At 46.8% G+C, this 27,403-nt stretch overlaps 1 protein-coding gene and 1 long non-coding RNA gene across 6 annotated transcripts; one reads left to right on the forward strand and one right to left on the reverse strand.

The window, feature by feature from the left end:
* Positions 1-651: 651 nt before the first annotated feature.
* Positions 652-22,749, reverse strand: IFNLR1 (interferon lambda receptor 1). 5 transcript variants are annotated; one of them, XM_032495478.1, is made up of 7 exons: positions 22,428-22,749; positions 18,940-19,063; positions 11,742-11,926; positions 7,282-7,424; positions 5,596-5,755; positions 5,159-5,292; positions 652-4,050 (listed from the first exon to the last, which is right to left on the reverse strand). In XM_032495478.1, exons 1-7 carry the CDS (start codon positions 22,483-22,485, stop codon positions 3,307-3,309), a joined length of 1,548 nt encoding a protein of 515 aa, XP_032351369.1. In that variant the 5' UTR covers positions 22,486-22,749; the 3' UTR covers positions 652-3,306. The 5 variants fall into 5 exon arrangements, with proteins under 5 accessions (XP_032351369.1, XP_032351370.1, XP_032351368.1 ...); XM_032495479.1 differs by lacking the exon at positions 18,940-19,063 and having other exon boundaries at positions 22,428-22,529; XM_032495477.1 differs by lacking the exon at positions 22,428-22,749 and having other exon boundaries at positions 18,932-19,723.
* Positions 22,750-23,544: 795 nt separating this feature from the next.
* On the forward strand, positions 23,545-27,030 carry LOC116668300. The gene is made up of 2 exons (XR_004325422.1): positions 23,545-23,647; positions 26,803-27,030. It is a non-coding gene; the product is annotated as an uncharacterized LOC116668300 (long non-coding RNA).
* Positions 27,031-27,403: the final 373 nt, after the last annotated feature.

Raw genomic sequence — 27,403 nt, forward strand, 5'->3', positions numbered from 1 at the left:
AGTTTTTGCTGTTCCCGAGTAAACTGATTTTGCTGGTAAAATACCTGGCTGTTTTATTTTATTTAAATCACCAGCAGTTACCCCATGGGAGAATCAGTGGGAACTGGGAGACCCTTGGGGGTAGAGAGCTACTAGAATGAGTTTGGGTTTGCAAGGCCTCTGCATAGAATGTTCTGTATCCTTCCATAGACCTCTGTTGCAAAAGGGTGAGCTGCCAGGGGTGAGGTTCAGCTCTGGCCTCACTGCAGCACCTTTCTCCTGCACTCAGCTTGATGGATTCCAACTGCTGGTACCTGCGACTCTGTGGAAGGGAGTGGCCTTCTACACAGGCCTGATGGGATAAATTCCCAGCTCCCGCCCCTGGCGCGGGAACAAATCTGGAGGGTCCAACGCTGAACTCCCAAAGCTCCCCAGGAGGACTGAGTCCCAGTGGCCCAGAGCGATGACCTGTTTGATTATGCCCCTGGACTGGCTGCCTCCCCTCCCTCTCGTCCCACTTTCCTAGCAATACTTTCTGGAATCGCTGTGCTGCTTTGTACCCCGCAATTGTTTCTGGGTCTGCTTTTGGGGACCCAACCCAAGAGCCTTCTAGTCTTAACAGTGAGATGAGTGGTGAGACGCCTTTGAGAAACGAGAGCACACACTTTTCCATTCAATTCTGCCTTTTTTTTTTCTCTAAAAATAGAGCTCTTTATTAAAAATGGTTTAAGGTAGGTTCCAACAAGCATTAGAAAATTATTTAAATATGGTATAAACATAAAATAAAATTAGAAATAAATATAAATATCCAAGAACAATATGCAGGCTTCTCAGTACCCTGAGGAACTGTAATGTGGCTTTCATCTAGGGTGTCACCCGCTCTCCCCTGATGCCCTTCAAGCGTGGCCCTGGAGCTGGTGCTAGTTCCTGGCTGCTGGGGACGGGAAAGGGCTTTGTAAACAGTTAAGTGCTGAGCACACCTGACAAATGATTCTACTGATTGGCATGCTCTTTCCTAATGTTTCCCACAGTTTTTTATTTATAACTTAATGACTATAAAGAAGCTGGAATTTAGAATTAATAGAAAGCCCCGCCTATGTGAGAAATTAAACTTTGGAAAAATGCTTTAAAAAACCTCACAAGGTTTCCAAATAGAGATAAGGTGGTTCCTTCACACAAGCCGAAGACAATAGAGCTGATAGCTGTTAGTTATTTGGAATTACCTCCTTGAAGCAACTTGGCTGGTTCCAGAAAGGACATTAGGCTTGGTCTGGGTAAGGGCATTTTCCTGGAAACTGGCCCTGAGCCACAGCCTTCTCCAGCTCCATGGTTTCAGTTTGTTCTTCCTCTTCTGCCCTCAGTGATGTATGTGGAACAAGCCTCACTGCAGGCAGACCCTTGCAGAAACGCAAAGTGTATGCACGGGTGTGTGCTGTCATGTGCCTGAGTCCCAGCGGTGGTGAAGGCCCTTTGCCAGCCTAGTGCCCCTTGGAAATCCTTGCTGAGAACTCGGCACTGTGTTGACATGGCCGAGGGGACAGGGGCTGGCCCAGCTGGTGAGACCAAAGATCTCACCTTTAGGGACATACGCAGTAAGTCAGCATTTCAGCTCCTTCATTTGAAACAAAAGGCAGGTGTTCAGTTTCAAAAGGGGTTTGCTCACTTTTTCTTTAGCAGTGGGAACTCCTAAGCACAACGTCACGGGGGAGGCCGCTGGGGAGTCAGGCCACAGCGAGGCTGCTCTGGGTGAACCGGGGGCATCCGACAGCCCATGGCTCCCCCCTAAATTGAGACTCCTCCCGTGAAGCCTGGGGCCTTTTTGAGAGCACTGCTTGGGAACCGCTAGACCAAATGCCCTGGAGAAGCTTTTCCAGATCTTTCCCTTTATGCTGTATCCTCATGTTGGCTTCAAAACAACACAGCCCTGTGGCTAAAATGGCTATGAAGATGCTTTTTACACAAATGGAAAAGCGTTAAGTCCTGGCAGGTTAAGCGGCAGACCCCAGGTCATAGAGCCAAGGACTGACTGTTCCGATCCCTGGTCACAAAGCTCACAGAAAGCTTGGTCTAGTGGGGGAAAATTCAGCTATGCTCATCCACATACTGTTGGGTGTAGGTTAACAAAGCAGTTGTTTGAGAACATCGATCACGACCCCCAGGGAAGGACAGTCACTTGTTTCCAGGAGACACTGGTTTCTCACTCCTGGAAGGGGAAATGGGACTCCTTGACAAACACAATGTTCAACCGAAGGGTCTACAGTGCTAAGATGGGGATCACAGGCCCAGCCTCACGAGTTAATCAGACGCCCTGGAAGGTGGACCGTTAGTTCTTGCTTTGCTGGGAAAAGGGAGAGGGACCAGGGTCCCCCTTGGCTGGGCTCTGGCTCTGAGAGTTCAGTGTCCTGACCAGGAGGCGGGGGCAGCGAGGGCAGGAGGCAGACCAGAAGTGAGAAGCTGACAGGTGGACGCTTCCAGTCGCTCTGAGTTTAGGGTCACAGGTGGTCCCCTCAGAGCCTGGGTGGATGGAGAGACCTACCAGCCACCAGGTGACATGTGCCAGTGGTGTGGCAGGCATGGCGCTACACACATCTCTGTGGAAACCCTCCCCTTGCCCCAGGTGGTACCTGCAAACATGGAAACTCAGGTAGAGAAGGAAGGTGTCTCCCCCAAGGCCACACAACCAGTAAAGGGCAGCGCTGGGATTTGGACCCAGGTCTGTCTGATATCAAAAACTGTGCAACATGTGACTCAGGACTGGGATTTGAATGATGACGCCCTCCCACATCCTCTCCAACACCCTCAGCCAACTGGGTTTTTCTTCACCGAGGCCCACCGTAGGGGGCTTATAAATCAGGATGCTGAGACTCAGGGAGGAGGGAGCCCAGTGGGTGCTGGAGAAGGGTGTAAGACTCTGCTATACCAGGTGTGCCTCCAGATTTCCTCCCCTCCTCCAAATCCAGATGGGCCCTTATGGTATCAGCCTTCAGCGTCCACTGTGGCCTGACCTCACCTGCTTCATGTTGTCCAGGGATGATTTTTCCAACTGGCTTGTCACCCCCGGGACAGTGGGGGTGATCTGACACCCAACCAACCTCTGACTTCAGCCCATCCTCAGCTCTACACTTCTTGGCAATCAGCCCAAAGCTGGCAGGTCACAGGACAAGGGGGCTTCTGGCTGCTTAACCTAGCAGACAGCCTCCAGCTGGGGTTCCCCAAAGGGCTGCAAGAACTCCCTGCTGCCCCAGCAATGATGCTCTCAGGCTTTCAAGTCTAGGGGGCTTCTTGAGTCCCCAGGAAGCTTGGCAGCACCAAGAAGCCAGGGGCAGCTCACCTGGCCAAGTAATGCCCCAGTGTCTGACCTCTGGTCTCGGCCCTCCGGAGGCTCTCAGCTGCCCAGGTGCTGGCTCGGCTGTCCTCGCTTTCTGATTCCCTTCCATCTTCTTCCTCCTCATCTTCCTCCTCCTCCTCTTCCTCAGGGCTGCTGTCCCAGCAGAAGGTCAGTGTCCGAAGAGAAACTAGGGGCTCTCTGGGGACCAGATTCAGCCCTGATGATAAGCCCCAGCTCGCCCAGGAGGAGAGGTCGTCTTTCAGGGGCTCTTCCAGGGAGCTCGAATCCTCAGGGAACTCAGATGATGGGAGAGGCCCTTGGCCTGGCCCCTTCTTGGTCAAATAGCCAGAGGACCCAGCCTCGTCCCAGGGGGAGGAGCCTGCAGTGCTGGCCCAGCTTCTGTCTGAGGAATCACAAGCAGAGGAGACTTCGACCTGGACCAGAGGAGGTCCAGTGTGTCCTGGAATCTGGTGCTCCCCACCCAAGAAGAGGGGCGTTTCGATGTAGGGCTGGAAGCTGACATCGTCGTCTGTGTCCTCCTTGTCCGTGTCCTCCTTGTGGTCCTGCTCCTCCTTGGCACTGTCCTTCTCTGATCTTGCCTGGACGGTGGCAGGGGCCCTGACTCTAGGGGTCAGCCTGACTCTTCCAGTCAGGTCCTTCTGGGGACAGAGGATCAAGTCATGCAGGCACTCTGGGCCACTGGGTTGAAATGTTGCCTCGGGGTGTCTGTGTCCAGAGAAATCCTAATTTGGGGAAGGGAGAGAAGAAAATTCAGCCTTTCCTGAAGCATGGCTGTTCTGATTTGGGCTCCCCTGGAAATAGCCCCCGAGACAAATGTAAGTAGTTTCTTTGGGAAGCAATCCCAGGAAGTGGCAGCAAGGGAGAGCAGCCGATAGTGGGTGTAATCAGGCAAGTGACCCCCTAGGGCAGCTGGAGCTTAGCCCTGCTGGGGACTCGGAGCCACTGCAGCATGTGCGCCTCAGAGCACTGTTGGGTGAGGAGTGGAAGCACTATGGCGGCGCGAATTCCCCGGCACTTGCAGCCTGTCGTGTGCAGGGGCAGAGTGGACCCCAGAGGCCAGAGAAAGCCCCAGGTTGCAGGTGCCCACTGCAGAGGTCGAGCTGGTGACTTTTCACATAATGGGAAGGTGGAGGGATAGGGCAAGATGCAGACGCATCTAACACAGAGGTGGTCCTGCAGTGAGTGGGAGTTCCCTGCAGGTCCCGGAGCCGGGAATGTTGCAAACACTCTCGTGTGGCAGGGACACTCAGAGTCCATCCTTAAAGCTTCCACTTGACCTGAGGGCCCACTGAGCCTCCTATGGCCCAGCCTCCCTTTCCTGGCCTTCATGTGAACAAGTCTGACACCTCCGACCTCTCCAGGCATCCCCTGTCCCAGCTGGCTCCCAGGTTCTAAGCGAGTGAGCTAGCAGACTGGCGAGGAAGTTCCAGGGTCTGCCGAGGCAAGACTCACCCTCGGTTAGATTATGAAATAAGTGCTGGGACCCTTTTAAGATGTCCCCTTTTGGTGCCATCCTCCTCGCCTCCCCTCTGGGTATCTCTCCTGAGTCCCAAGGCTGGGGGCTCTGCTCTCAGCACCTAACAAATCCTTAGCAGAGATGAAGTTATTTTAAAAAGGGACTTAAGGCATGTGTCCCTCCCAGGCATATTTACTATTTTAATTTGGTGCCAAAGGAATGAATTACTAATGGTGAAAATTTAGACAGGAAGATAGATGTTTTACAGTCAGGACAATCTCAATATTCTATCTGAACTACCTCTAAGTCTAGCTTCACTTCCTTACTCTTCAACAACCCTCCTTCTCTGTTGCACACCCCCAGATTTGCCATACCAGGGCCTGTGGCATCTTTGCACGCTGAAACCAGGGGTTCCCCTTGAAGCTCTTCCAGATCACACACCCTGTGGCAACCACCACCAGCAGTGGCAGCAGAAGTGGTAGGAGCACCAGGAATGCCCAGTTGGAGCCTAGGAAGAAAAAAATAATAACAACTGGAGAAACAGGGGGTCCTATCTATCAACTGCATATGTGCTGAGGGCTTCACATACATTATCCTATTTAATACTCATAAGAAAGAACCCATCCTATATACTGTGGAAGCCAAGGTTCAGAGAGGTTATGTAAGCTGCTCAAAGACACACAGCAAGTGGGGCGAGCTGGGATTTTAATTGAGGTGAGTCTGTTTCTAGACTTGTGGTCTTCACTACCATATTATGAGGATCCTAAGGGCCTGTGGAGAAGTCCCCACTTCTGTACCACTCTGCACTCACCTGGGGCCTCCAGGAAGAAGCAAGTAGGCTCGGAGAACTCGCTGTATTTAGGGTCACCAAAGGTGTAGATGGTTCTGGCGCTGAGGCAGTGGTGTCCGCTGGTGGCTGGCTGGAGGGGAATCTGGACTGGCTGGCCATGGGGAGTGACTGGAAATCGGGTCTGTTCGGAGAGAGAAGCAGAGGTGGGTAGACCTGCTGTGGGGACTGCCCTGTACAACCAGGACAGGGTGGGGTTGGCAGGCGGGACACAGCTGTGATTCCCACATCTTCTTTTCTTGCATTCAGGTTTAAACATTAAGGGAGAACTTCCCAACTCTCTTCCACTGAGTCTTGACGTAGAGATGGTCTGGGGTCAAAAGTAGCCGTGCTACTCGGGGTCAGTCCCATGCACACCCCACCAGGGCCCTCTGGTCCTCACTTTCAGGGGCAGATTCCTCAGGCTTCCTACCCTCAGGTCCTCCCCATCAATTGCAGGGGAGGTGGGAGTGGTCATTCAGCCACTACCGACACAGAGAACTCTAGGGCTGCCTGTCCAGCAGAGTAGCCACTGTCCACATGTGGTTACTGAGCATTTGAAGGGCGGCTGGGACAAATCGAGATGTGCTCTAAGTGTAAAATATGCACTGGCTTTCAAAGACTAAGTGAAAAATGAATGTAAAACAGATCAATAATTTTTACAGGGAATTATATGTTGAGATGATAATGTTCTATTGGATGAAATAAAATCCATTTTGAAAATTAAATTCCCCTGCTTCCTTTTACTTCCTTTAATGTGTAACATTTAAAATTACACATTGTGGCTTGCATTATATTTCTACTGGAGTGTTTGAAAGTATCTGTGAGGTTCTTAAAGGCAGGGACCACATCAGATGAAGATCTACATCCCTGGGAGCCAGAGTGTGCAGGAAGTCAGGTGTGTGAGCCTTGGTTCAGTAAAAGAAGGAATGAATAAGAACAGGGGTCAGTAGACTACAGCCCCACCTGTTTTTGAAAAGAGAGTTTTACTGGAACACAGCTACGCCTGTTCACCTACTTACTTACTTAGGGCTCCTTTCATGTTACAGATGGAGTTGAATACATGTGACAGACTGTATGGCCCGCAAAGCCAGAAATATTTACTATCTGGCCAATTACAGAAAAAGTTTGCCAACCCCTGCCACAAATAAATATATACAGACATGTGCACATGCATACACAGAACAAGTCTGAAATTGGAAATACCCCAGAGTTATTTGCGATCATCTCTGGGTACTTCCGGTTGTCTTCCCAGAACTTATTAGCGTATTCTAGTGTTTTTCTGATGAATCTGGTGGCTTGGCAAGTAGGTCTTCTGGAGCCCATCATACTTCAATCAGATTTTATTTTTTAAAAAAGAAGTTTTCATAAGTAAAAGAAAAAGATAGAAAACCACTGTGCTATTACTACCTGTTATGTGCAGGGGCAAGATGCCCTGAACTTGGCCTCTCAGGTGGAGAGGGGCAGAGGTGGGGTGGAGAGGGGCAGAGGTGGGGCACAGGCCAGTCACACTGTGCAAAGTCAGCGGGTGACTGTCAGGAGTGAGAGGTATGTGGGGAAGGCTTCCTGGAGGAGGCATTCAGGGAATAGGCTGGGAGGGTGAGGAGCACTGGGGTTTGCTGGGAAGTAAGGAAGGGAACCCAGCCTGGGGGTGTGAAAGGGGCTTCTCACCTTGTTCCTGGTCCCCTCCTTCCAGAAATCCACCTCATAGTTCAGATCCGGTGGGGGCACACAGTGGGGTAGCCGGTATGTGGCATTGACACTCAGGATCTCCTCTGTCTGGGTGAGTACCAGGACAGGCGGGGCCGGCTCCACTGACAGAAACAGAAAGGACCTGTCAGTACCATCTGGGGCCACAGAGCATCCATCCGCCTGCCCCCAGGCAGGCCTGCTTCTCACCCAGCCCAGAGACAGTGACTCCTGCCGTCCCTTCCACCTGGCGGCCCTTCACACATCATTGATCTGGCAGAATCCTGCTCATTTGTGTAAGTTTTCTATTGCTGCCATAACACGTGGCTTAAAACAACACAGATTTATTATCTCACAGTTCTGTAGGTTAGAGTCTGGGTCGGCTCGATGGGGTCCTCAACTCTTAGTCTCACAGGTTGGAAATCAAGGTGTCAGCTGGCCTGGACTCTTACTGGAACGTCTGGGGGAGACTTCACTTCCAGGCTCATTCAGGTTGTCCACAGAATTCAGTTCCTTGTGGTTGTCAGGCAGAGATCTGTTTCCATGCTGGTTGTTGGCTGGGAGCCTCTCTCAGCTCCTGAAAGCATCTACATTTCCAATCACATTGCCCCTCATCTTCCAGTGAGGAACACCATGGCTGAATCCTTCTCACTTCAAATCTCTCTGACTTTCCCTTCTTCAACATCTCTTCTGCTTCCAGCTGGAGTGAGTTCTCTGCTTTTAAGGGTTCATGGGATTAGACTGGGCCCATTTAGATAATCCAAGATAATCTCGCTATTTTAAGGTCCATAAACTTAATTAAAATCCTTTTGCCATGTAATAGAAACACCTAACATATTCAGAGGTTCCAGGGATTAGGGCATGAACATCTTTAGGGGAGTCATTCTGCCTATCATGGTCCGGACTCCCCCAGATTCACGTCCCTCCCAACTGCAACATCCATTCACCCCATCCCAAGGTCCCCCAAGGTCTCATCCCATTACAGCATCAACTCAAATTCCAAAATCCCATCACCTGAAGTATCTACACCAGGTTCAGGTGAGACTCTGGGTACAATCCATTCAGTGTGACTCCTGGGGCACAACTGCCATCCACTTGTGGGCCAGTGAAAAGAAAGTACACGTTATCTGCTCCCAACATGAGATGGTGGCAAAGGCACAGGATAATCGTTTTAGACATTCTGGTTCAAACAGGGAGAAATAGAAGGTAAAAAGGAATCACTGGGCGAAAGCAGTTTTGAAATGTTGCCAGGTGAACTCCATTAGATGTTAAGGTCTGGGAAGTACTTCTTGGCTCTCAGCACTGCTCTCTGGGCTCTTGGTCCCACCCTCTGAATCATCCTTCCTTTTCACGGAAGGTAGCAGCTACTTGCAAGCTAGGTCGTTTTACCAGTCTGCTTCTTTCCAGTGAAAACTGGGACGGGGGGATGGGTAACAGCCTTCTTTCATTTCATATTCTCTCTGTCCCTTTTTGTCCAAGCTGGCAGTGTTTCTGCTGATATAAAATTCTCAAGAATTTCATGGGTCTCCTGTGGATGTCACGGGGACCCACTCCATTAGACAGACGCTAGTTCCACAAATTGTTCTGAAATAAGCCCCTCTCGATTTTTGGCTTTTGCCGAGCTGGTTGAGGGGTGCCACGTTAGCTTTCAAGAGGCCCCTCGATTTGACTGAGGGAAACTGAGTCACACCCTTAAATCCGCTTCAAAGAGCCATTTTTTGACTGAACATTTTTGATCTTTCTGGGGTCTTAGTAAATGGCTGTACAACCACCCACTTGGCTACTTCTCTCCTTCACACTCTTGGAAGCAATTTTTTCATTTTAATCTCTCTGGCCATCCGGATAGGTTGAGAATTTCCCAAATTTTAAAGTCCTGGTTCCTTTTTGTTTAGGCTCTGTTTTCAATTTCTCTCTCTCTTTCTCCTTGTGTTTTGCTATAATTACCAAGAATAGACCAGTATTTTACTTGGAAATCACCTTGATTAAATATCCAAATTCACCATTTACAAGTTCTGCTTTCCATAAACCTGCAGGACAATTCTGCTAATCTTTTTGCCAGTATGTAAGAGGCATTCTCGTTCCTCAAATTTTCTTTCTTTTTTTTTTTTTCAATTAAGTTATAGTCAGTTTACAGTGTTGTGTCAACTTCTCCCTTCCTCAAATTTTCAACAACACATTCCTCACTTCCTTCTTTGAGGCAGTGCCTTTAACATCCATAATTCTACTAACAGTCTGTTCAGGGTGATTTAAGTATTCTTGAAGGAGATTTAGGTTTTCTCTAGGATGCTACTCACTTCCTTGTGAGCCCTCACTGGCAGTCTTTAATGTCCATATTTCTACTGACAGTCTGTTCAAGGTCATCTAGGTGTGACTGATGGTTTGAAGATGCAGGAGGCAAGGAATAAAGCAATAAGAGAAAATTAATACACCACTGTTCAAGGTCCAGCTGAAATGCCACTTTTTCCATACAGCCCTCCCTGATTACCAGCCTGCATGAGCTCTGACCACACTGGTCATCCCTACCCTGCATTTCTGCTCAGGGAAAACATGTGGCTTCCCCTAGATACCACTACTTATGTGTTCAGGAAATATCTACTGGACACTGATATGTATTCAGCCCTGGGCAGGGAGCTGAAAGGAATGGGAGATGAGGCCTCCACAAGCCTTGACCTCCAGGAGTTGGAAGAAATTAGGGGAAAATGAAATATGCAAACTACTGAAATTCAGGAAAGAAAGTGACCAGGGCCACATTTGAGGGCAGCAGAAGAAAGGTCACTGGGACTTGAAGTGTGCTGTAGGGGAATCAGAAGAGCTTCAAGGAGGAGAAGGTAAAAAGAATTAATAAAAAAAAAAAGTAACCTGGTCTCTGCATCTTTCCCTACTGTTCTAGTTCTTATTGCTATCCATGCAACCACTGCAGTGGTTCATCCATCATCCTTCCAGCCAGACAGTCTTTCTGCCTGCCTTCCCTTCTTTCTTTTCCTTTACATCCATCTATCCATCCTTTCCCTTCCCATTCACTCATATTTCTAAATGGTCCTTCCTTCTTCTTAATCATCCTGCCTTCCTTTCTTTCCAACCGACATCCCTTCCTTCCTATCCATCCTTTCTTCCTATTCATTTATACTTTCTTCCTTCCTTTTATCTAGCCAATCAGCCTATGTTTTTGTTTCTACTCCTCCATGCTTCCCATCCATACATTCTTTTCTTTCCAGACCTCTTTCCATCTTGTTTTTCCTTTATCCTTTGCCTCTCCTCCCCTCTCACCCTTCCTTTCCTTCCCAGGCAGCCAGCCTTCCTTCTATGCTCTCTACTCACTGATCCATCATCTGCTTTCATTCCTATCCTCCACCTCTCCATCCATACTTGCTTCTTACCTTGTAAGCATTTATCCCTCCATCTAGTCTCCTTCCTTCCCACTCATCTCATCATCACTCCCCTTCCATCCTCTCCATACTTCCTTTCTGCTTCCCCATCCATCCTTTTCCTCTTTCTATCCATCTACCCAGTCAGCTTCCTCCCATCCAAATCATCCCTTCTTTCTTCTCTGCCATTTTTTCCTGCCCCATCCTTATTTCAATTCCTTCTTCCCCTTCCTTCAAGCCCTATTTTGTCCTCAGCAGCCTGGACAACAAGTTACAGATCTCAGCTCCATGAGGCTATTGTCTGAGTATTTTTTTTTTTTTTTTTTTTTTTAGTGGAGGTACTGGGGACTGAACCCAGGATCTCGTGCCTGCTGAGCATGTGCTGTGCTACGGGGCTATACCCTCTGCCCAGCGATTGTCTGAGTATTTATCCTTCCCTTCTTACCACCCCATCTCACTCTTGACCTGATCCAGTGCCTTGTCTATGATCAGAAAGAGCCATTTCACGCCCATCTCCACCACTTACTAGCTGGCAAGTTCCTTAACCTCGATGAGTTTTGTTTTGCTTATTTTTAAAAAAACGGGTTGATGAAAACAAACCTCACAGGCTTCTTGTGAAGATTAGAAATAAAATATATCGTGGGAAAAAAAGTGCTCTCCTGGCTCAGTGTGAACACTGGTGACTTCTGATGCCATAAGCATAGGGAATGTATCTTTTCTATTTCGTCTTCTTTTCCCCACAAATTTCTACAATGTACAGAAATTACTTTACATTTTTTTTTTATTTCTCAAAGAGAGAGACTGAACATAAAAAAGTAGGTATGAGCACATAAAGCGCCTTGTGTAGTTCACGACCAAGGTTGTGCTCAATAAAAGGTAACGGACCACATTAGCAGGAGGCACACACTGAATTGCTGGTGCTGGTCACCTCCTCTCACTCCCTGCCATGAAGTCGGGCTGCCAGGGCCCATGGCGGGCTGCCCACTGCTTTGGGGAGGTGGGAGACAGGTGACTAGGACAGCAGCCGCACTGAGCCCAGCTCCTGGACAGAGAGCCTCCCACAGGTCCCTCACCTACCTTCAAAAAGGTAATCTATGGAATTCGACTCCACCCAGGGGGACCGGGTGCTGGGAGAAACCGCTTGCACGCGCCCCTTGAACTTGTTGCACAGGTCCTGTTTTTCCAGGCACATCAGAGAACACACCAGCTCTTTGATCCCTGCACACTTATCCACTCTTCGCCACCGTTTGGGGGTTGCAGAGCTGAGGGAGGAGACAGGAGAGAGCAGGACATGGAGTCACCCTCTTGGTGTGAGGAAACTTGGAGAACATGTGATCACTCGTCCCTCTGTCCCACCTGACCGTCCATCCACTCATCTGTTCAGCTAGCCAATCACTGGCTGAAACAGAATGAGAACAATCCAGTTAGGAGCTCAGGGCCTGTGGTGACAGATGAGGGTGGGAATCCTGGCTCTGCCCCTCATGAGCTCTGGAACCTTACAAAGTCACCACCCTAAGCGTCCGTCTCCTCATCTGTCACGCCTCCCCACAGGGCCATTGTGGTGGCTGCTGTTGTTAAGACTAGTAACCATTTTCCACATGTGTATTTGTTCAGGCACTTATGGACCACCTGCTGTATGTCGGGCACCATGCTGGGTGCTGTGCAGATGTCAGAGGGGAACACACGGGTTCATGACTCCAACCTCCTGAGAACACTGAGATCCAGAGATGGGACCTGCTTGCCGGGCATGTTCTTGGGGAATTAGTGATACATGACAGATAAAGTCCTGCCCTTAGGAATTTCCGTGCTGGTGGGAGGGGATGTGAGACAATCATCATGTCAACAAGATAGATCCAGGGGCTGGTAAGTGCAGTGATAACAGGGTAACGTGGGGTGACTGCTTTCCAAAGGCAGCTCAGGAAAGGCCAGGAAGGGAGTGTTGAAGCTGAGGCTGCGATGACGAGAAGGAGCCAGGAAAAGGCCTGGGGGAAGGACAGCAAAAGTAAAAGCCCTGCGATGGGAAGAGGCTTGATCCGTCCAGAAAAAAGCAAGGCCAGGGTGGCCAGTGGACAAGGAGGCAGAAGATGGACAGACTGGAGCTGAGGGTGGAGGGGGTGGGCAGAGCAGGCAGGGTCTCGCCATCTTGGTAAGGAGTTGGGATTTTATTCCAAGTGTGATAGGAAGCCGCCAGAAGGTTCTGAATAGAGGGACTGAGGTTATCCAGTTTATGTTTTTAAAGTATCACTCTGATAAGCCAGCTAGGAGGCGCAGCAGTACTCCAAGAGAGAATGGTGGTAGAGATGGCAAGATGAGGTTGGATGGAGGGTATATTTTGGAGGCAAAGCTGATAAGACTTGCTGATGGATTGGATGTGGAATGTGAGGCAAAGGAGAACTGGGGACTCTTCCTGGGCTTTGAGACTGAGCAATGGGCGAAAGGAAAAGGCTGAGATGTGCGTAGGCAAAGAGAACAGATTTGAGGGAAGAATTCCCCCGTTTTGTTTCTTGCTGGTGTTAGAGCATGTGAACTTTAACAAAAAAAGGAACTGGTAATATGAGACAAAATAGAGACTTCAAAATTCAAAGCATTACTAAAGATGAAAAGAATCAGTACACAACAGTAAATGGTTCCACTTACCAGGAAGATATAAAAATTCTAACTTATACCTGCCTGCTAAGTAGCTTCAAACTCTATTCAGCCAAAAAACACAAAACTACAGGAAGGATTAGAAAATCCACAATTACAATGAGAAATTTTTAATACACCTCACTCAGTAATTGACAGTTAAACAAACAAAAAAAATTAGTCAATATGTTAAAAAACGAACTACATAATTATCAGAGTTGATCTAATGGACATAAACAGAAAAAACAAAAAATGGGTTTAGCCACACAGATACTATAGACAAAATATTAACAGATATTAACAAATATAAAGCAATTCTCAAGAAATTTCAAAGAATCAGTATCTCTCAAACTACTCCCTCTGACTGCAAATAATCCAGTTAAAAATCATTAACAAAAAAAGAGAACTAAAGAAAGTTTGAACATTTTTAAGTGTTTTAAAATGACTCATGGATCAAAGAAAGAATTAGGGAAGTCTCTAAAACTGAATGATGATGAAAATAATGCAAATAAAGATTTGAGGTGCAGTTCAGTAATACTTAGAGGGACACGTATAGCTATAAATATTTATAACAGAAAATAAGGAAGAATAGAAATTAATAAGCTAAGCAATTGACTGAATGAAGCAGTCAGAAAACGCATGCTAAAAACACATCCACAAACAGATCAAATCTGTGAACTGCTACTTCCAACTGGGCTAAAGGACATTTTAAAATGATACAAGACATGAAAGAACAACACAAACCAGAATCAGAGAAACCCAGAAAGAAGGTAACAGAACAAGGGAAAGAATCAGATTAAAAAAAGAAAACAACCACATTTCAGAAATGAGGAATCAATTAGAAGAAACGTAGAGCAAATCAAAACAACAGATAATGCCTTAAAAGAAACAGAAAATGAAAAGAGAGAAAGTTTTCACAATAAAAGAGAACTGAAACATACATGCTGAAATTAGACAACTTCCAGAAGAAAGCACAGAAGGGGATCTTTGTGACCTCGAGTCAGGCAAGTAGTTCTTAGGACAACAAGAGCCTTTACTACAAAAGAAAAGAAACCTGTTGTGTTAGTCTGCCAGGGCTGCCGTGACAAAATGCCAGACTAGGGGGCTGAAGCAATGGAAAATGTATTTCTCACCATTCTGGAGGCTGGAAGTCCAAGATCGTGGAGTTAGCAGGTTTGCTGTCTCCTGAGGCCTCTCTCAGGAGATGGTCACCTCCTTACTGTGTTCTTACATGGCCTTTTTTCCTGTGCAAGAGCATCCCTGGTGTTCCTTCCCCTCTCATAGAGACCAGTCCTACTGCATCAGGGCTCCACCCTTAGCACCACATTTAATCTTAATACCACTTTAAAGGCCCTATCTCCTAATTCAGTCACATGAGTGCTAGGGCTTCAGCACGTGAGTGACTATAGAGGGGACACAATTCAGTCCACAACAGGGCTATTATGAATTAAGCTGCTATGAAAGTTCATGTACAAGTCTTTGTACGGACATATGTTTTCATATCTCTTGACTAAAGATCTAGGGGTTGAATCTGGGAAACTTGGTAACTAAATGTGTAACTTTTTCTTTTTAGGTTATTAAAAGATATTGAATACAGTTCCCAGTGTTATACAGTAGGTCCTTGTTGTTTATCTATTTTATATATAGTACTGTGTCTATGTTAATCCCAAACTCCTAATTTATCCTTCCCCCATGAATATGTAACTTTACAAGAAACTGTTAAGCTGTTCTCCAAACTGACTGTACCACTGTAGTTCCCACCAACCATGTATAGTCAGTATCCATGGGGGACTGGCTCTAGGACCCCCTTTTTGGTATTGAAATCTGTGGATGTTAAATTCTCGTATATAAGATGGTCTAGTATTTGCATATAACCTATTCACATTCTCCTATATACTTTAAATCATCTCTAGATTACTTATAATACTAAAATGTTATATAAATAGTTGTAAATACAATGTAAATGCTACATAAATAGTTGTCTTTGTGTGGCAAACTCACATTTGGCATTTTGGAACTTTCTGGATTAAAACAAATATTTTTTTTTGACCCATGGTTGGTTGAGTCCATGGATGCAGAACCCCTGAATATGAAGGGCCAATTGCATGAGAGTTACTCCACACATTTGTCTACACTTAGTATTGTCAGACCTTTTAATTTTAACCATTCTAGTGAGCGTGTAGCAGTATTTCATTGTAGCTTTACTCTGCATTTCCCTAGTGACTGATAATGGTGAACATATTTTCATATGCTTATTGTCCATTTGTATATCTTCTTTTGTGAAGTGACTATTCAAATCTTTTTGGGTGATTTATCTTCTAATTTTTTTAAACTTTTTTTAATTGAGTTACAGTCATTTTACAATGCTGTGTCAAATTCCAGTGTAGAGCACAATTTTTCAGTTATACATGAACATACATAATATATTCATTGTCACATTTTTTTCTCTGTGAGCTACCACAAGATCTTGTATATATTTCCCTGTGCTATACAGTATAATCTTGTTTGCCTGTTCTGCATATGCCTGTCAGTATCTATAGATTTTGAAATCCAAGTCTGTCCCTTCCCACCCCCTGCCCTGTCTTCTTATTATTAAGATGTAGGGGTTCTTAATCTATTTTGGATACAAGTCTTATATACAAGTGTAAATACTGTGAATATATTTTTTTCTCAGTGGCTGGCTTTTTCATTTTCTTCAGGCTCTTTTTTTGAGAATAAAAGTTTTAAATTTGGCGAAATCCAGTTTATCAGTATTACTAAGTTGTGCACCCCTTTAATTCATATGCTGAGCCCCTAACCCCTCAATGTGACTGTATTTGGAGATAGGGCCTTCAAAGAAGTAATTAAGATTAAATGCGGTCACAACAGTGGGGAGCCCTCAGCCAATAGCACTGGTGTTATAAGAAGAGGAAAGGGCACCAGGGATGCTCTCACACAAACAAAAGACCGGGAGAGAACACAGAGGGAAGACGACCATCTCCTATGAGAGGCCTCGGGAGACAGCAAACCTGCTGACACCTTGATCTTGGACTTCCAGCCTCTGGAATGGTGAGAAATACATTTCTGTTGTTTAAGACCCCAATGTGTGGTATTTCGTTACGGCAGCCCTAGCAAACGAATACAGATTTTAGTACCATAGTGGGGTGCTACTGTAACAAATATCTAAAAATAAGTTAGTGGCTTTGCAGCTGGCTAATGGGTAGAGGCTGAAAGACTTTTGAGGTTTATGTTATAAAAAGCTAGAATTACCTTGAAATGACTGTTGGTAGGAATATACATGTTAAAGGTGATTCCAGGGCGATCTCATATGGAAAGGAGGAGCATCTTACTGGAAACTGGAAGAATGATCCTTGTTATAAAGTACAAAGAACTTCGCTGATTATACTTTAGAGTGTCATGGAAAATTAGAAGTGAAAAGCGATGAACTTGGATACTTAGCTGAGGAGATTTCTGAGTAGTGTGTTAAAGATGTGACCTGGTTTCTCTCTACTGCTTACAATAAAACGAGAGAGGAGAGACAAATAGAAGGAATTCTTAAATAAAAAGGAAAAAGAACTTGAAGATCTGGAAAATTCTCAGCCTATACCTATTACAAAACATGAGAGAGCATGTTTTGGAGAGAATACCAAGGTTGTGGTTGGAAAATGATTTTATAAAGAGATCATGGGTGAAGCTCCCAGATTTAATCAGTCATCTCGGTAGAAGCCAAGAACAGAGATGGGATTATTATATACATCACCCCAACTCTGTTCCCTGAAAAGATGTAAAAGCAATGGCTAAGTAGTGATCAGCACAGGTAGCACACAGACTATGTTCTTTAAAACCACTTCCCACCAAATGGAAGAACGGCTGGTTTCGGGTTTTAGGTCAGGAATCATGCAAATGAATCTGGAACATGTCTTCATAACAGATAGCAATAAAGATAGCAAGACTTACTAGGGTCAAGTTAAAAGGACCCAGGAGCCAACATGAAGAGACTTTCACTGACCAAAGATGAGACAATTCAAGGTTCAATGAGTAGAATACATTGCAGTGAATTGAAACCATCGGGTATAAGTACTTGAGATCATAATGATAATAAAACGACAAGTCAGGGGCTGGGTGTAGCTCCGTGATAGGGAGCATGCTTAGTATGCACGAGGTCCTGGGTTAAATCCTCAGTACGTCCATTAAAAAAAAAAAGAGAGAGAAATACAAGAGAAAAAAAGAAGTCAATCAATTTTGGGACACAAGAGGGAACCAACTCACTTTTTTGAAAACTGGTATATTAAAGGAAAAAAAAAAAAACCAAGTGTTTATTCTATCTTGCTTATTTGAATAGTACCGTTGAATATCAAATACTACATGAGAGGAAGCATCTCTTTATAAAATAATTCCAACCGATAAATGGAAAAATAATACAATTAGAATATCACTGCTTTGGAATCCTCACTGGTGTTGAAAAAGTATAAAGGGGAAGGAAACTATCATAAAGATCCAGAGGTTGGGCTTTCGACTCTTTAGTCAGTTTATCCCATCTCCACTATTCTCAGCTGTGAATGAGCAAAACACACTCTTGGTGCTTCAATCCCCTCAACTGCAGAGTGGGGTTACCGAACCCTTTCTCACGGGGCGGTGTGAGATTAAATACGTTTCATGTTATGGACACAGTGCAAACAGCAAACACACTGGACATGTTAGATGTTTTCTGCCTCCTGATACAGTTCTATACTGTACTTTCTTTTGACAGCTCTCTCACAGTCTGTCCGCTGCCCAGTCAGGCCCCCAACACTCACATCTGGATGCTACATTTGGAGAGTCCGTATATTAACAGGAAGAGCACAAGCTTTGGGGTCAGAACAGACTTAGGTTTTTCTTCTGATTCCATCACTGGCTTCCTTGGGCAAGTCATGGCACCTCTGAGCTCAGTTTCCTCACCTCTAAAGTGGGGGAAATGCAGTGCCTGCCTGGTGATACTGGGAGGAAGAGGGGAAATATTCATGCAAGGCTCGCAGTACTGAGGCTGGCACAGGGTTGGTCTCGAGTACCAGGCAGTCCCTTTTCCCTCCTGCTTCCTCCTTCTTACCAAGTCTAGATTAATCCTCCTATTTGCTTTTCTCAGCTTACTCTCTTACGAAAGCTCTTTAGATGACTTCCCACTGTGGGCAAAGATGGCCAATCTGCTTTCATTTTCAGATTCTTCTGGATCAGCAATGGCTGCCTGGGCTGCCAAGCTGAGAAGGACCCAGGGCTCTGTGCAGGCTCCGTAGGAAAAAGGGTGATCAGCGAGCGACGCCTACCACAGCTCTGCAAGAGATACACTTGCCTCCCATATCCCCTGGAATGCTGAGCACCCCATCCGGGCCTTAGAGAATTCCACCATTGGGCCCTCGCAGCTCCATCCAAGTCCTGCTCTGACTTTTCTCAAAGATCCACCCCATCCTTGGCAGGCCCATCACCTGTGCATTCACTATTTTCCATTCAACATCATCCCCATCTCCAGACCTTTATCAAACTCCCTCTCCCACTACGTGTCCTGTGCTGGCTCCTGTAGGACACAGGGAACCAGTGAGAGCTGCTCACACTGGATGCAGCTATTCCAGAGAAGTCCCTCCAGCCCCTGCCCACCTCCTCAGTCTCCCCACCCACCAACCCGGAGGCACCTCTCCACCTTTGATAGGCCACAAAATAGGTCACGTCCTGGGGGTTGCCAGGCCCAGGGAGCCACGTCAGGTAGACACTGAAGTTCCGGGAGAGCAGCGTCACGTTCTGCGGAGGGGCCAGAACAGGCTTCCCTGCGGGGGAGAAAGAGGTCACGAAGCCTGCAGCTCCTGACTGGTCTTGACATGGGCCATTCCAAGCTGAGGAGCTGCATGGCAGACAGTCAGGTGCTTGCTGAGTTTAAGGACCAGGAGTTTCCTGGTGTGGCTGAAGCATAGGGGACATGATGTAGGCTGGAAACCAGAGGGTCAGGATTCCAGTCACGGCTGTGCCACTGACCGGCTGTACTGCAGCCCCTTCCCCTTCCTCAGTGGCCCATCTGAGTCATGAGAGGACCGGCCCACTCTGGCCCCTGAGTGTTCCGGCAGAATGCTGCAGAACAGGAACCATCTAATAGATCCCTGGACTCCAGGAGGGAACATCCCTGAGGGTCTCAAGGAGCAGAGGCTCTGTCTTGTTTTCAGCTGTGTCCCCAGAGCCTGCCTGCAATGGTCCCTAGCACGTAGTAGGTGCACAGCAAAAATCCGTTGAGTGAATGCATGGATATTGTGATAACCTGGACTATTTCAAAGGCCTCCTAACTGGTCTCCCTGATTCCAACCTTGTCCCCACAATCCATTCTCCACATAGCAGCAAGGGTTAAAATGAAAGTCAGATAATGTCACTCTTCTGCTTTAAACTTCTAATGGTTCTATTTCACTCAACATAAAATCCAAAGGCTTTCCAATCACCCACAAGACCCTACCCAATCCCACCCACGACTCCCCTTGCTCCGTCTGCTCCAGCCACGCTGGCCGGTTCCTGTTCCCAGAGCTTGCTGGGCTCGCTCCCATTTCTGGACTGTTTCCTCTGCCTAGACTGCTCTCTCCCTGGATATCCATCTAGCTCACTCCTTCACATCTCTGCTTAGATGTCACTGTCTCAATGACTCCCTCACCACCTCTAACTGGCCCCTATTTCCTTCTTTGGCACCTCCTCCTTCTCACCGCTAACCCTCATCTTCGGAAATATGCATCTGATTACACAACTGCCCAGTTTCTGCCTTCCCCGTGTCCTCAGAATAAAGTCCATGTTCCTTGTCAAGGTACGTAAGGCCCTGCCCAGCTTGGCCTGGCTGGGCCACCTTGTCAACCTCTTCCTGACACCTCCCCCACTGACTCACCAGGCTGCAGCCAATCTTGCTTGTTGCCCATCTCAAACCACTGCATTCTTTTGTGTGCCTTTGAACCCAGGTGTCTTTGCCTGCCTGGTATTCACTATCTCATCTTGCACAGACTTGACTCAAACGTCACTTCCTCCAGGGAGTGTTCCCTGACATCTTTCAGACGTAGTGGTGATGCTGATGCTGATAATAACAGCTGCTAATGTGCACTGTGTCCAAGCTACGTGCCAGGCACTCTGTGAAGCACGTTACCTGCATTTTCTCTCTCAATTCTCCCCACCTCCCTAGGAGGCAGGTACTATCTATGAACATCACATTACAGATGAGGAAACTGAGGTCCTCTCAGCTAATAAGGCGTAGATCAGAACTGAAATCACACTTCCTCCCCCAGGTTCTCATGGGGCCTGTTCAGCCCGATTCTTCCAACATCTATGGATCACTATTGGTCAAGGACATCTATTGGTCACTGTCTTGCCAGAGGTCACAAAGTGGACTACAACTCCATTCCTGTCCTTTAGAAACTCATGGGCCTACAGAGAATTCAGTGTCTCGAAGTGTCACATGGGCTATGATGGAAATCCATACAGGTGACAGACAGTATCAGGGAGGGAGGGGCTGGTTTGCTGATGGCTCTCAGTTTGGCTCCCCACCCCTGACCTTTAAGACTCAATTATGGTGCCTGCTTCCTCCCCACCCAGCTGTGTGCTCCAGCTGGAAATGGATCACCAGGATGTTAATGCTGACAGTGCTCCCAGCTTCTAGACTGTCTAGCAGGTGGCAGGCAGGAGGCCAAAATCTGTCTACAAGTGGCTTATAAACCATCCTTTGGGCAGGACAGGCCTCAAATCTGAGCTTGGCCACCGTGGAGAAACAGCAACTAGAGTAGTTACTGTCTCTTGAGCCTTCGAACGGTGCCAAGCACCAGGGTGACACTTTACACACAAAATCTCATTCAATCCCCAGGACAAACCATCGTATGGGATAAGCATCATTCCCCTTCCATGGAGGGCACCAGGCTCAGAGACAGACGGTAAATAATTTGCTGAGGCTTCACAACCAGTGTGTGTGGCAGCCAGGATGTAAAACTGAACCCAGCTGTGCTTCACCCTAAACCTTCACCCCACAGTTTGTGTCGAGTACATTAAATATCTCTCTGGTGTAAGTACAGCTAGGTCCAGACAGGAAAACCATTGAGGTTGACAGCGAGAAAGGGGGACAGAGAACCCCCGCCTCCCCTCCCCCCGCACAGGTACACTGTCCCTCATCAGCTGCAGTAACACTTGCTGCTGTGAAGGCACCAGGGGCTGGGCATCCCTGAGCTGGCCTGGGTGAACGGGCCGCCCTGAGTCAGCTGCCCGCTCCACAGCCAAAGCTGGCCATGCTGGCTTCAGCCTGGCTTCTGTGTTCTACGTGTCTCACCAATGCCTTCTCTCCTGGGAAATTCCCTTAACTACTCTGAGCCTCAGTTTCCCCAACTGAACAGGGAGAATATAATATCTACCTCATAGGAAGGCTGGGTTGTGATACATAACTAGAATAATGGGGTGCCCAGGGCAAAGACGCTCAAAGAAAAGTTGGCTTTTAACATTAGTATTAGATTATTTCCCAGGGGCCTTCTAGCTCTTAAATTACTAGTCTAAGACTAGGGAGAGATCCTGGAGCTTTCTGGGGCCGACTTTCCCCCTGGATTGGTTGGGGCTTGGAGGTTGGGTCCTTTCCCAAGGTATTCTGTACCCTGTCACCTTATTTACCAGTGAGGCTCAGCAGAAATGAGGCTTGTTAGAACAGCAGGGCACAGGCTGAGCTGGAGCGCCTAATCCTCGGGACCCAGGGAACTTCTGAAACCCCCAGCCGAGGGAAGGGGAGGAAGGGCACTTCTGCCTGACTTCTCCTAACTGGGGAGGGTCAAGTATGGTATTTACGCAGGGGACAGCGCTTTTAGGAAACTTTAAGAAGCACTTTATATAAATGCAGCTGACTTTTGAACTGCCACCGTCTCTTTTCCTGTTCATCTGAAGCTGAACTGGCATTAGGAAACTGAATCAGTTTATTCCCGGAAAGGAATTTCAAAGACCCAGGTCTGTTCAGTTCTTGGAAGAAGAAACCTGGTGGTGGATGGGCACCGGCCGATTCGCAGCACCCAACACCAGTCACTGCGTACAGACTGCGGCCCCGCGGCCCTCCCTCCCCGGAGTTCTGGGTCCGAAGGTGGGTGCATCCTGGCTGGAGCGCCCCGCGGCCCCGCGCCCACCCCGCGGCCCGCGCCGCGCCCTTACCTGAAGCGGACTGCAGCAGGCCCAGGAGCAGCGGGGCCCACCGCCAGGCCCCCTTCATGCCGGCCCTCCCGCGGCCCTCAGGCGGGGCCAGGTCCCGCCTCCTGCCTCCAGCCTCCAACCTCCTGGCCCCCCCCAGGGCAGGTGACTCGGCCGACAGCCAATCGGAGGCCGAGCCGCGGACCAGCCGCTCCCTGGCCAGGATTCCTCCGGGGCTTCCCCTGGGGCAGCCCCGGCCGCCCGGCGCCCTGCACCGGCTTTGCCTCCGCTCAAACGCCCACCATAGCTCCTCAGTGCCTCTACTTCGTTTCGTTCTTCCCAGTCCTGGAGGAAATCTCAGTAAATCCGTGTGTGGAGGGAGAGGAGGGGAGGAAAACTTTATTATTAATAACCACAGTTAGAAATGCCGACACAGGGACTTTTAACAGGTCTAAGAGTCAAGTTCAGGGCCAGTTTCAACATAGCCTCAGACACCAGTGGCTGGATTCCAGCCGAGTTCTAAGCCAAGCACTTTCTGCTCATCATCTTTAATCCCCGCGAGAATCCGGTGGGTCTGTCCTGTTTTTCTCTGCATCCTTCACGCGGAGAGTGGCAGCCTCCAGAGCTTCATGGGCTTGTTCCAGGGAAAACCGGTCCCCCGACCCCAAAACCTGTGATGTGTTACCGGTCACCTGAACAGTAATAGTTCCCAAATATCAGATCCAATCTCACCACAGACTAGTCTACGGTCATTAAAAAAGATGTTGCCGAAGCATATGTAATGACTTCAGGGATGTTTCCAATACACTCAGTAGCAGAAAATCAAGTACCAAAAGATGGGCCCATTAAAACCATGTGCCTGAAGGGAGGGATATACACCAGTATATTAGTGGTTGTCCCTGAGTGGTGAGGGTTTTTTTTTTTTTTTTTTTTAGGTTTTGTTCTTTCTGTTCATGTTTAATTTCTAAATTTAAGCAATTAAATTCATCGTAAATTCAGTTGAGTTAATGCCAAATTAATATGTATTGCTTTTCCAACAAGAAGTCACTTTTATTCTAAATATAATCATAGCTCTCCTTTATTAAATATGTTATTTTCTGTCCTTCCACAACTCTCAAAGGAGGTATTGCTTCCTCTTTTCAGATGAAGAAACTGCCATTCTGAGACTCCAGAGAGCTTATGCAAGTGCTAGATTCTGGATTCACTCCCAGACCTGTCTGACTCCATGGTCACATCGCCTCTGGGTAACTGCTTTGTTCACTCTCTGGCCTCAGGGATGGGTTGGGTGATCGTTATTCCCTTGTGATGGAGCCTGTGAACTAGGACCACGCCCGTCGCAGAGAGAGTCCTGGGGCTCACTTCCATGGTAGATGCTGGCTTCCAGCTTGCATCCCAGAAGTTCTTGGGAGAGAGAATGCATTTTCATAAGGACTTGGTTGCCCTGTGTTTGGCCCTGGGCACAGATGTTCAGAAATTTCAGGATGTTTCTAGGATATGCATCATGCTTTTAGCTCAGTCACTACTTCTTAACAGGGGCTCACAGAGGCCATCTGCAAACCTCAAAGGCAAGGAAGATGAAAGAGGTCTCATGTGGGAGGCACACTAAGTATCTCTGAAATCTCTGAAACTGTGACTTTATCTGATGAACTGCAGCTCTTTCAGACCCAGAAGCCCACTGAACTGGGAGCAGTTTGGCTGGGGGAGGAGGGTGGCGGGGAGGGAGGACATGGACAAAAGTGTATTCATTTGCCTCCTGTTCCACACGTTTGGCTCGTCTGAATCTGGCACCTGTTTTTTTTTTTTAATTGTTATTTTTATTGAAGTGTAGTTGATTTACAATGTTAGTTTCGTGTGTACAGCAGAGTGATTCAGTTATCCATACGTTACACATTTAGATACACATATATATTCAGATTCTTTTCCATTTTGGCTCATTACATAGTTCTCTGTGCTATACAGTAGGTCCTTGTTGTTTATCTTTTATATATAGTGATGTGTATCTGTTAATCCCAAACTCCTAATCTATCCCTCCTCCACTTTCCCCCCTGGTAACCACAGTTTGTTTTCTATGTCCACTGGCACATGTTCTTTCTGACAAAATCTGCCACATGCTTGCTTTCTCTTGTTCCCTTTCCCTCCACCCCATAATTTCAAGTTAGGAAACTGTGTGTCTCAACACCTTGTTGCATCAATACAAAAGGATATTTTGTCACCACAAAAGTCAAGCAAGTTGCATCCCTTAAAACCTTAAAAGATGTCATCATGGATGTAGGTCAGAAAAATCTCAGCCAGTTACCATGACCTAGCCTCTATGTGGCTCCTCAGTGTGCTGCTTCAGTTTATTTCTGGTGTGTCAAATACTGATAAGTCCTTCTGGAATAAAATGGGTTTATCTCTATTGAGACCTCTTTATCTAAAACAGCATTCAGTACTGTTAATATTTATTTGAGTCTTTGTTATGCAACAGGCATTACAGTTTATATATTATAGTATCTGAGACATACAAGAACCCATTGAATTGAGTATTATCTCTTAAGAGATGAAACTCTGAGAGGTAGCATTGCTTGCCGAAGGTCACACAGGTAATTAGTGACAGGTTTGGGACTTGGACCTCAGTCTGGCTGTCCTCCATGCCTGTGGGTTCAAAACTTCTGCTATTCAGCCTCCAGATGGTTAAAGGCAGACAAAAGCAAAATACCCAAGTCTAGATCACTTCCTGGTTTGCAAAGATCATAGCACTAAATTCTCACCAGTGCTGGAATGTCAGCCTCCTCTTTGGATCAGATTATTAAGTGGAAGCAGTGGTGCTGGTAAATGTTTAACAACAGGGTCTCTTAGGTCAGGGGAAGGCCCTGCTTGGTAGCATTTGCCAATTTCTGTGGTATAAATACTTCCACCATAGTCAGTTTCAAGTTGAGGTCACTGAACACAAGAGTTGGGAAGAAATGCACACAGTCAGCTCTCCTGAACTTGCATGAGCCTGCTTCAGACAACACAGGGTAGAAGAACCAAAATTGAGCTTTTCCATATTTAGGACAAACCACATCCCAAGCTCTCAATGGTAGGTGGGGCTTGTGTTGAAATCTCTGGTCCACAGCATGAGGCTCATGATCTCTCAAAGGCTTTGACAACAGGCCTCCACCTACCTTATGAAGCTCCCTCCAGTTCCCGATGCTCCAGGCACACAGGGAGTCCTCCTGGTCTCTCTCTCTTTCTCTCTCATATCTTTTCACACAGTGTGCCCAGGAATCCCTTCCCAGGCTTCTTTCCCCCCTAGTCTTTTAGTCTTCCAGCCAACCCCTACTCTTGCTTCCCATCTCAGCTCATGAGTCACTTTCTCAGGGAAACCTCCTTAACCTCTGACCTTGATTTGTTCTGGTAAAGGAAATTTTCACAGATTGAGTTCTAGGGAAGTCATTCTGGCTTACACATGAGTTAACTTGAATTTTATGCTAACTAATATAGCCTGTTTGTGGCTATATTAAAGAAAAGGGCACATTGATCAGAAGTAAACAATGCTCACATTAAAAATAAAGATTAAATGACTCTCTTCCTGGAACACCAGTACTGGTACTGCTTTGATGGTAAGATTCCCATCCCAGGTGCCAAGGCTGGACTCTACCAGTTGTACGTGTATGTGCTGGTCTTTTTTTTTTTTTAATCTTGTATCCCTGACCTGTTTAATGTTCTTTGTTCTGACAAGATAAAAAACTGTGCTGGAAAACATGCTTCTCCAGAGCAGTTCCTCAGCGTAACCTGGGAATGGGCTTCCGGGCTAGTCTTCCATTTCACTCAAATAAAACGTTTTTCTTTCTTTCTTTCTTTTTCTTTTTTTTTTTTTTTTTTTAACATTTTTAGTTTTTATTACCTAAAATGCTGCTATGACATTCTTGAACATATAAATAAAACTCTTTTCTATTCTCATTATTGTTTGTTGATTTTCATTGACAGCTCCCAGTCCCCACAAATGTCTCCTTCAGCAGTTCTTAATCACCATTTCATAGAAATCATTTTTGTGCCTTTAATATTTTTCCTCCTGGATATATCCTCAGGGAGTGGCACACAGGAAGAAATCAATGAAGAGTGAGTAACAGAATCTTGATGTCTGGGGCTCAACCAACCCAATTCCAGATGCCCGAGACAACTCAGCCCCACTCCTGACTCTTAGCTGGCACACGGTAGCCACTCACTAAATTTTACTGAGCTGAACTTGGCCTATGACTCATACTTTAAAGACCTCAGTATCTCTTCTGAAAGTATGACTTCATAGTCATGCCTCCCTCCAGAGACGAGATTTTACAATCATGCCTCCTCCATCAACCCTGAGAATAATGTGTATAAAACCACATCACTGTATGAGGAGTCACAGCCTCCCCATCTCTCTCTTGTGTCTACAAAGGGCCCACAAGTTTGGATGGATAACACTGGAAAAAGCAGGTGAGGAAGAAACAGCTAAGAGCCAGCTGGAGCTTGGAGAGAAGAAAGAAGCAAGTTTAGGAGCCAGTGTTGTGACTGTAAGCTGAAGAGAGAGGTGGAGAAAATGGATTTTAAAACTTTTCGTTCTGTAGAATCTCTTTTGGCAATTTTTTTTTTCAAGAGGCTAAAGATATTAAATGGTTTGAAACTATTGTTGTTTTGATTGTTGTTTTTCTTGCTGTTGTTTTAATGCCATGCTTGGGGGGAGACAGGCCCAGTACAAGAATAGGAAAGCCCCTTTTTATATGGTAATATTACTCAAATTTTTATTAATGATAGGGACAGAAACCCCAAACTGGCTTAAGTCAAAAAGTAATTCTGCAGGCTCACTAGAGACTGGGAAATTCAAGAATGGGTGTGACTTTGGGAGGGCCCTGGCAGAAAAAGATTCTGATTGTCTTGGCTTGGGTCACATGCCATTCCCTGCACCAATGGATGTGGTCAGGGAGGATGGGATAGTCTTAATTGGCTAGTCTGGGTAGTATGCCCTCCCCTGGGGTGGGAGGGGTGAATGGAGCACCCGA

This window comes from Camelus ferus, chromosome 13 (genome assembly GCF_009834535.1).
Source record: "Camelus ferus isolate YT-003-E chromosome 13, BCGSAC_Cfer_1.0, whole genome shotgun sequence".
Classification (NCBI taxonomy): domain Eukaryota; kingdom Metazoa; phylum Chordata; class Mammalia; order Artiodactyla; family Camelidae; genus Camelus; species Camelus ferus.

Bases quoted from the DNA above. Each gene is read 5' to 3' on its own strand.
- IFNLR1 (XM_032495477.1), bottom strand. From the start codon at position 19,143: ATGCAGCTCCTCAGCTTGGAATGGCCCATGTCAAGACCAGTCAGGAGC. The intron at 5,756-7,281 runs GTGAGAAGCCCC...CTCTCCGAACAG, and splicing joins AGGAGGGGACCAGGAACAAG to ACCCGATTTCCAGTCACTCC. The intron at 5,293-5,595 runs GTGAGTGCAGAG...TTTTCTTCCTAG, and splicing joins CTTCTTCCTGGAGGCCCCAG to GCTCCAACTGGGCATTCCTG.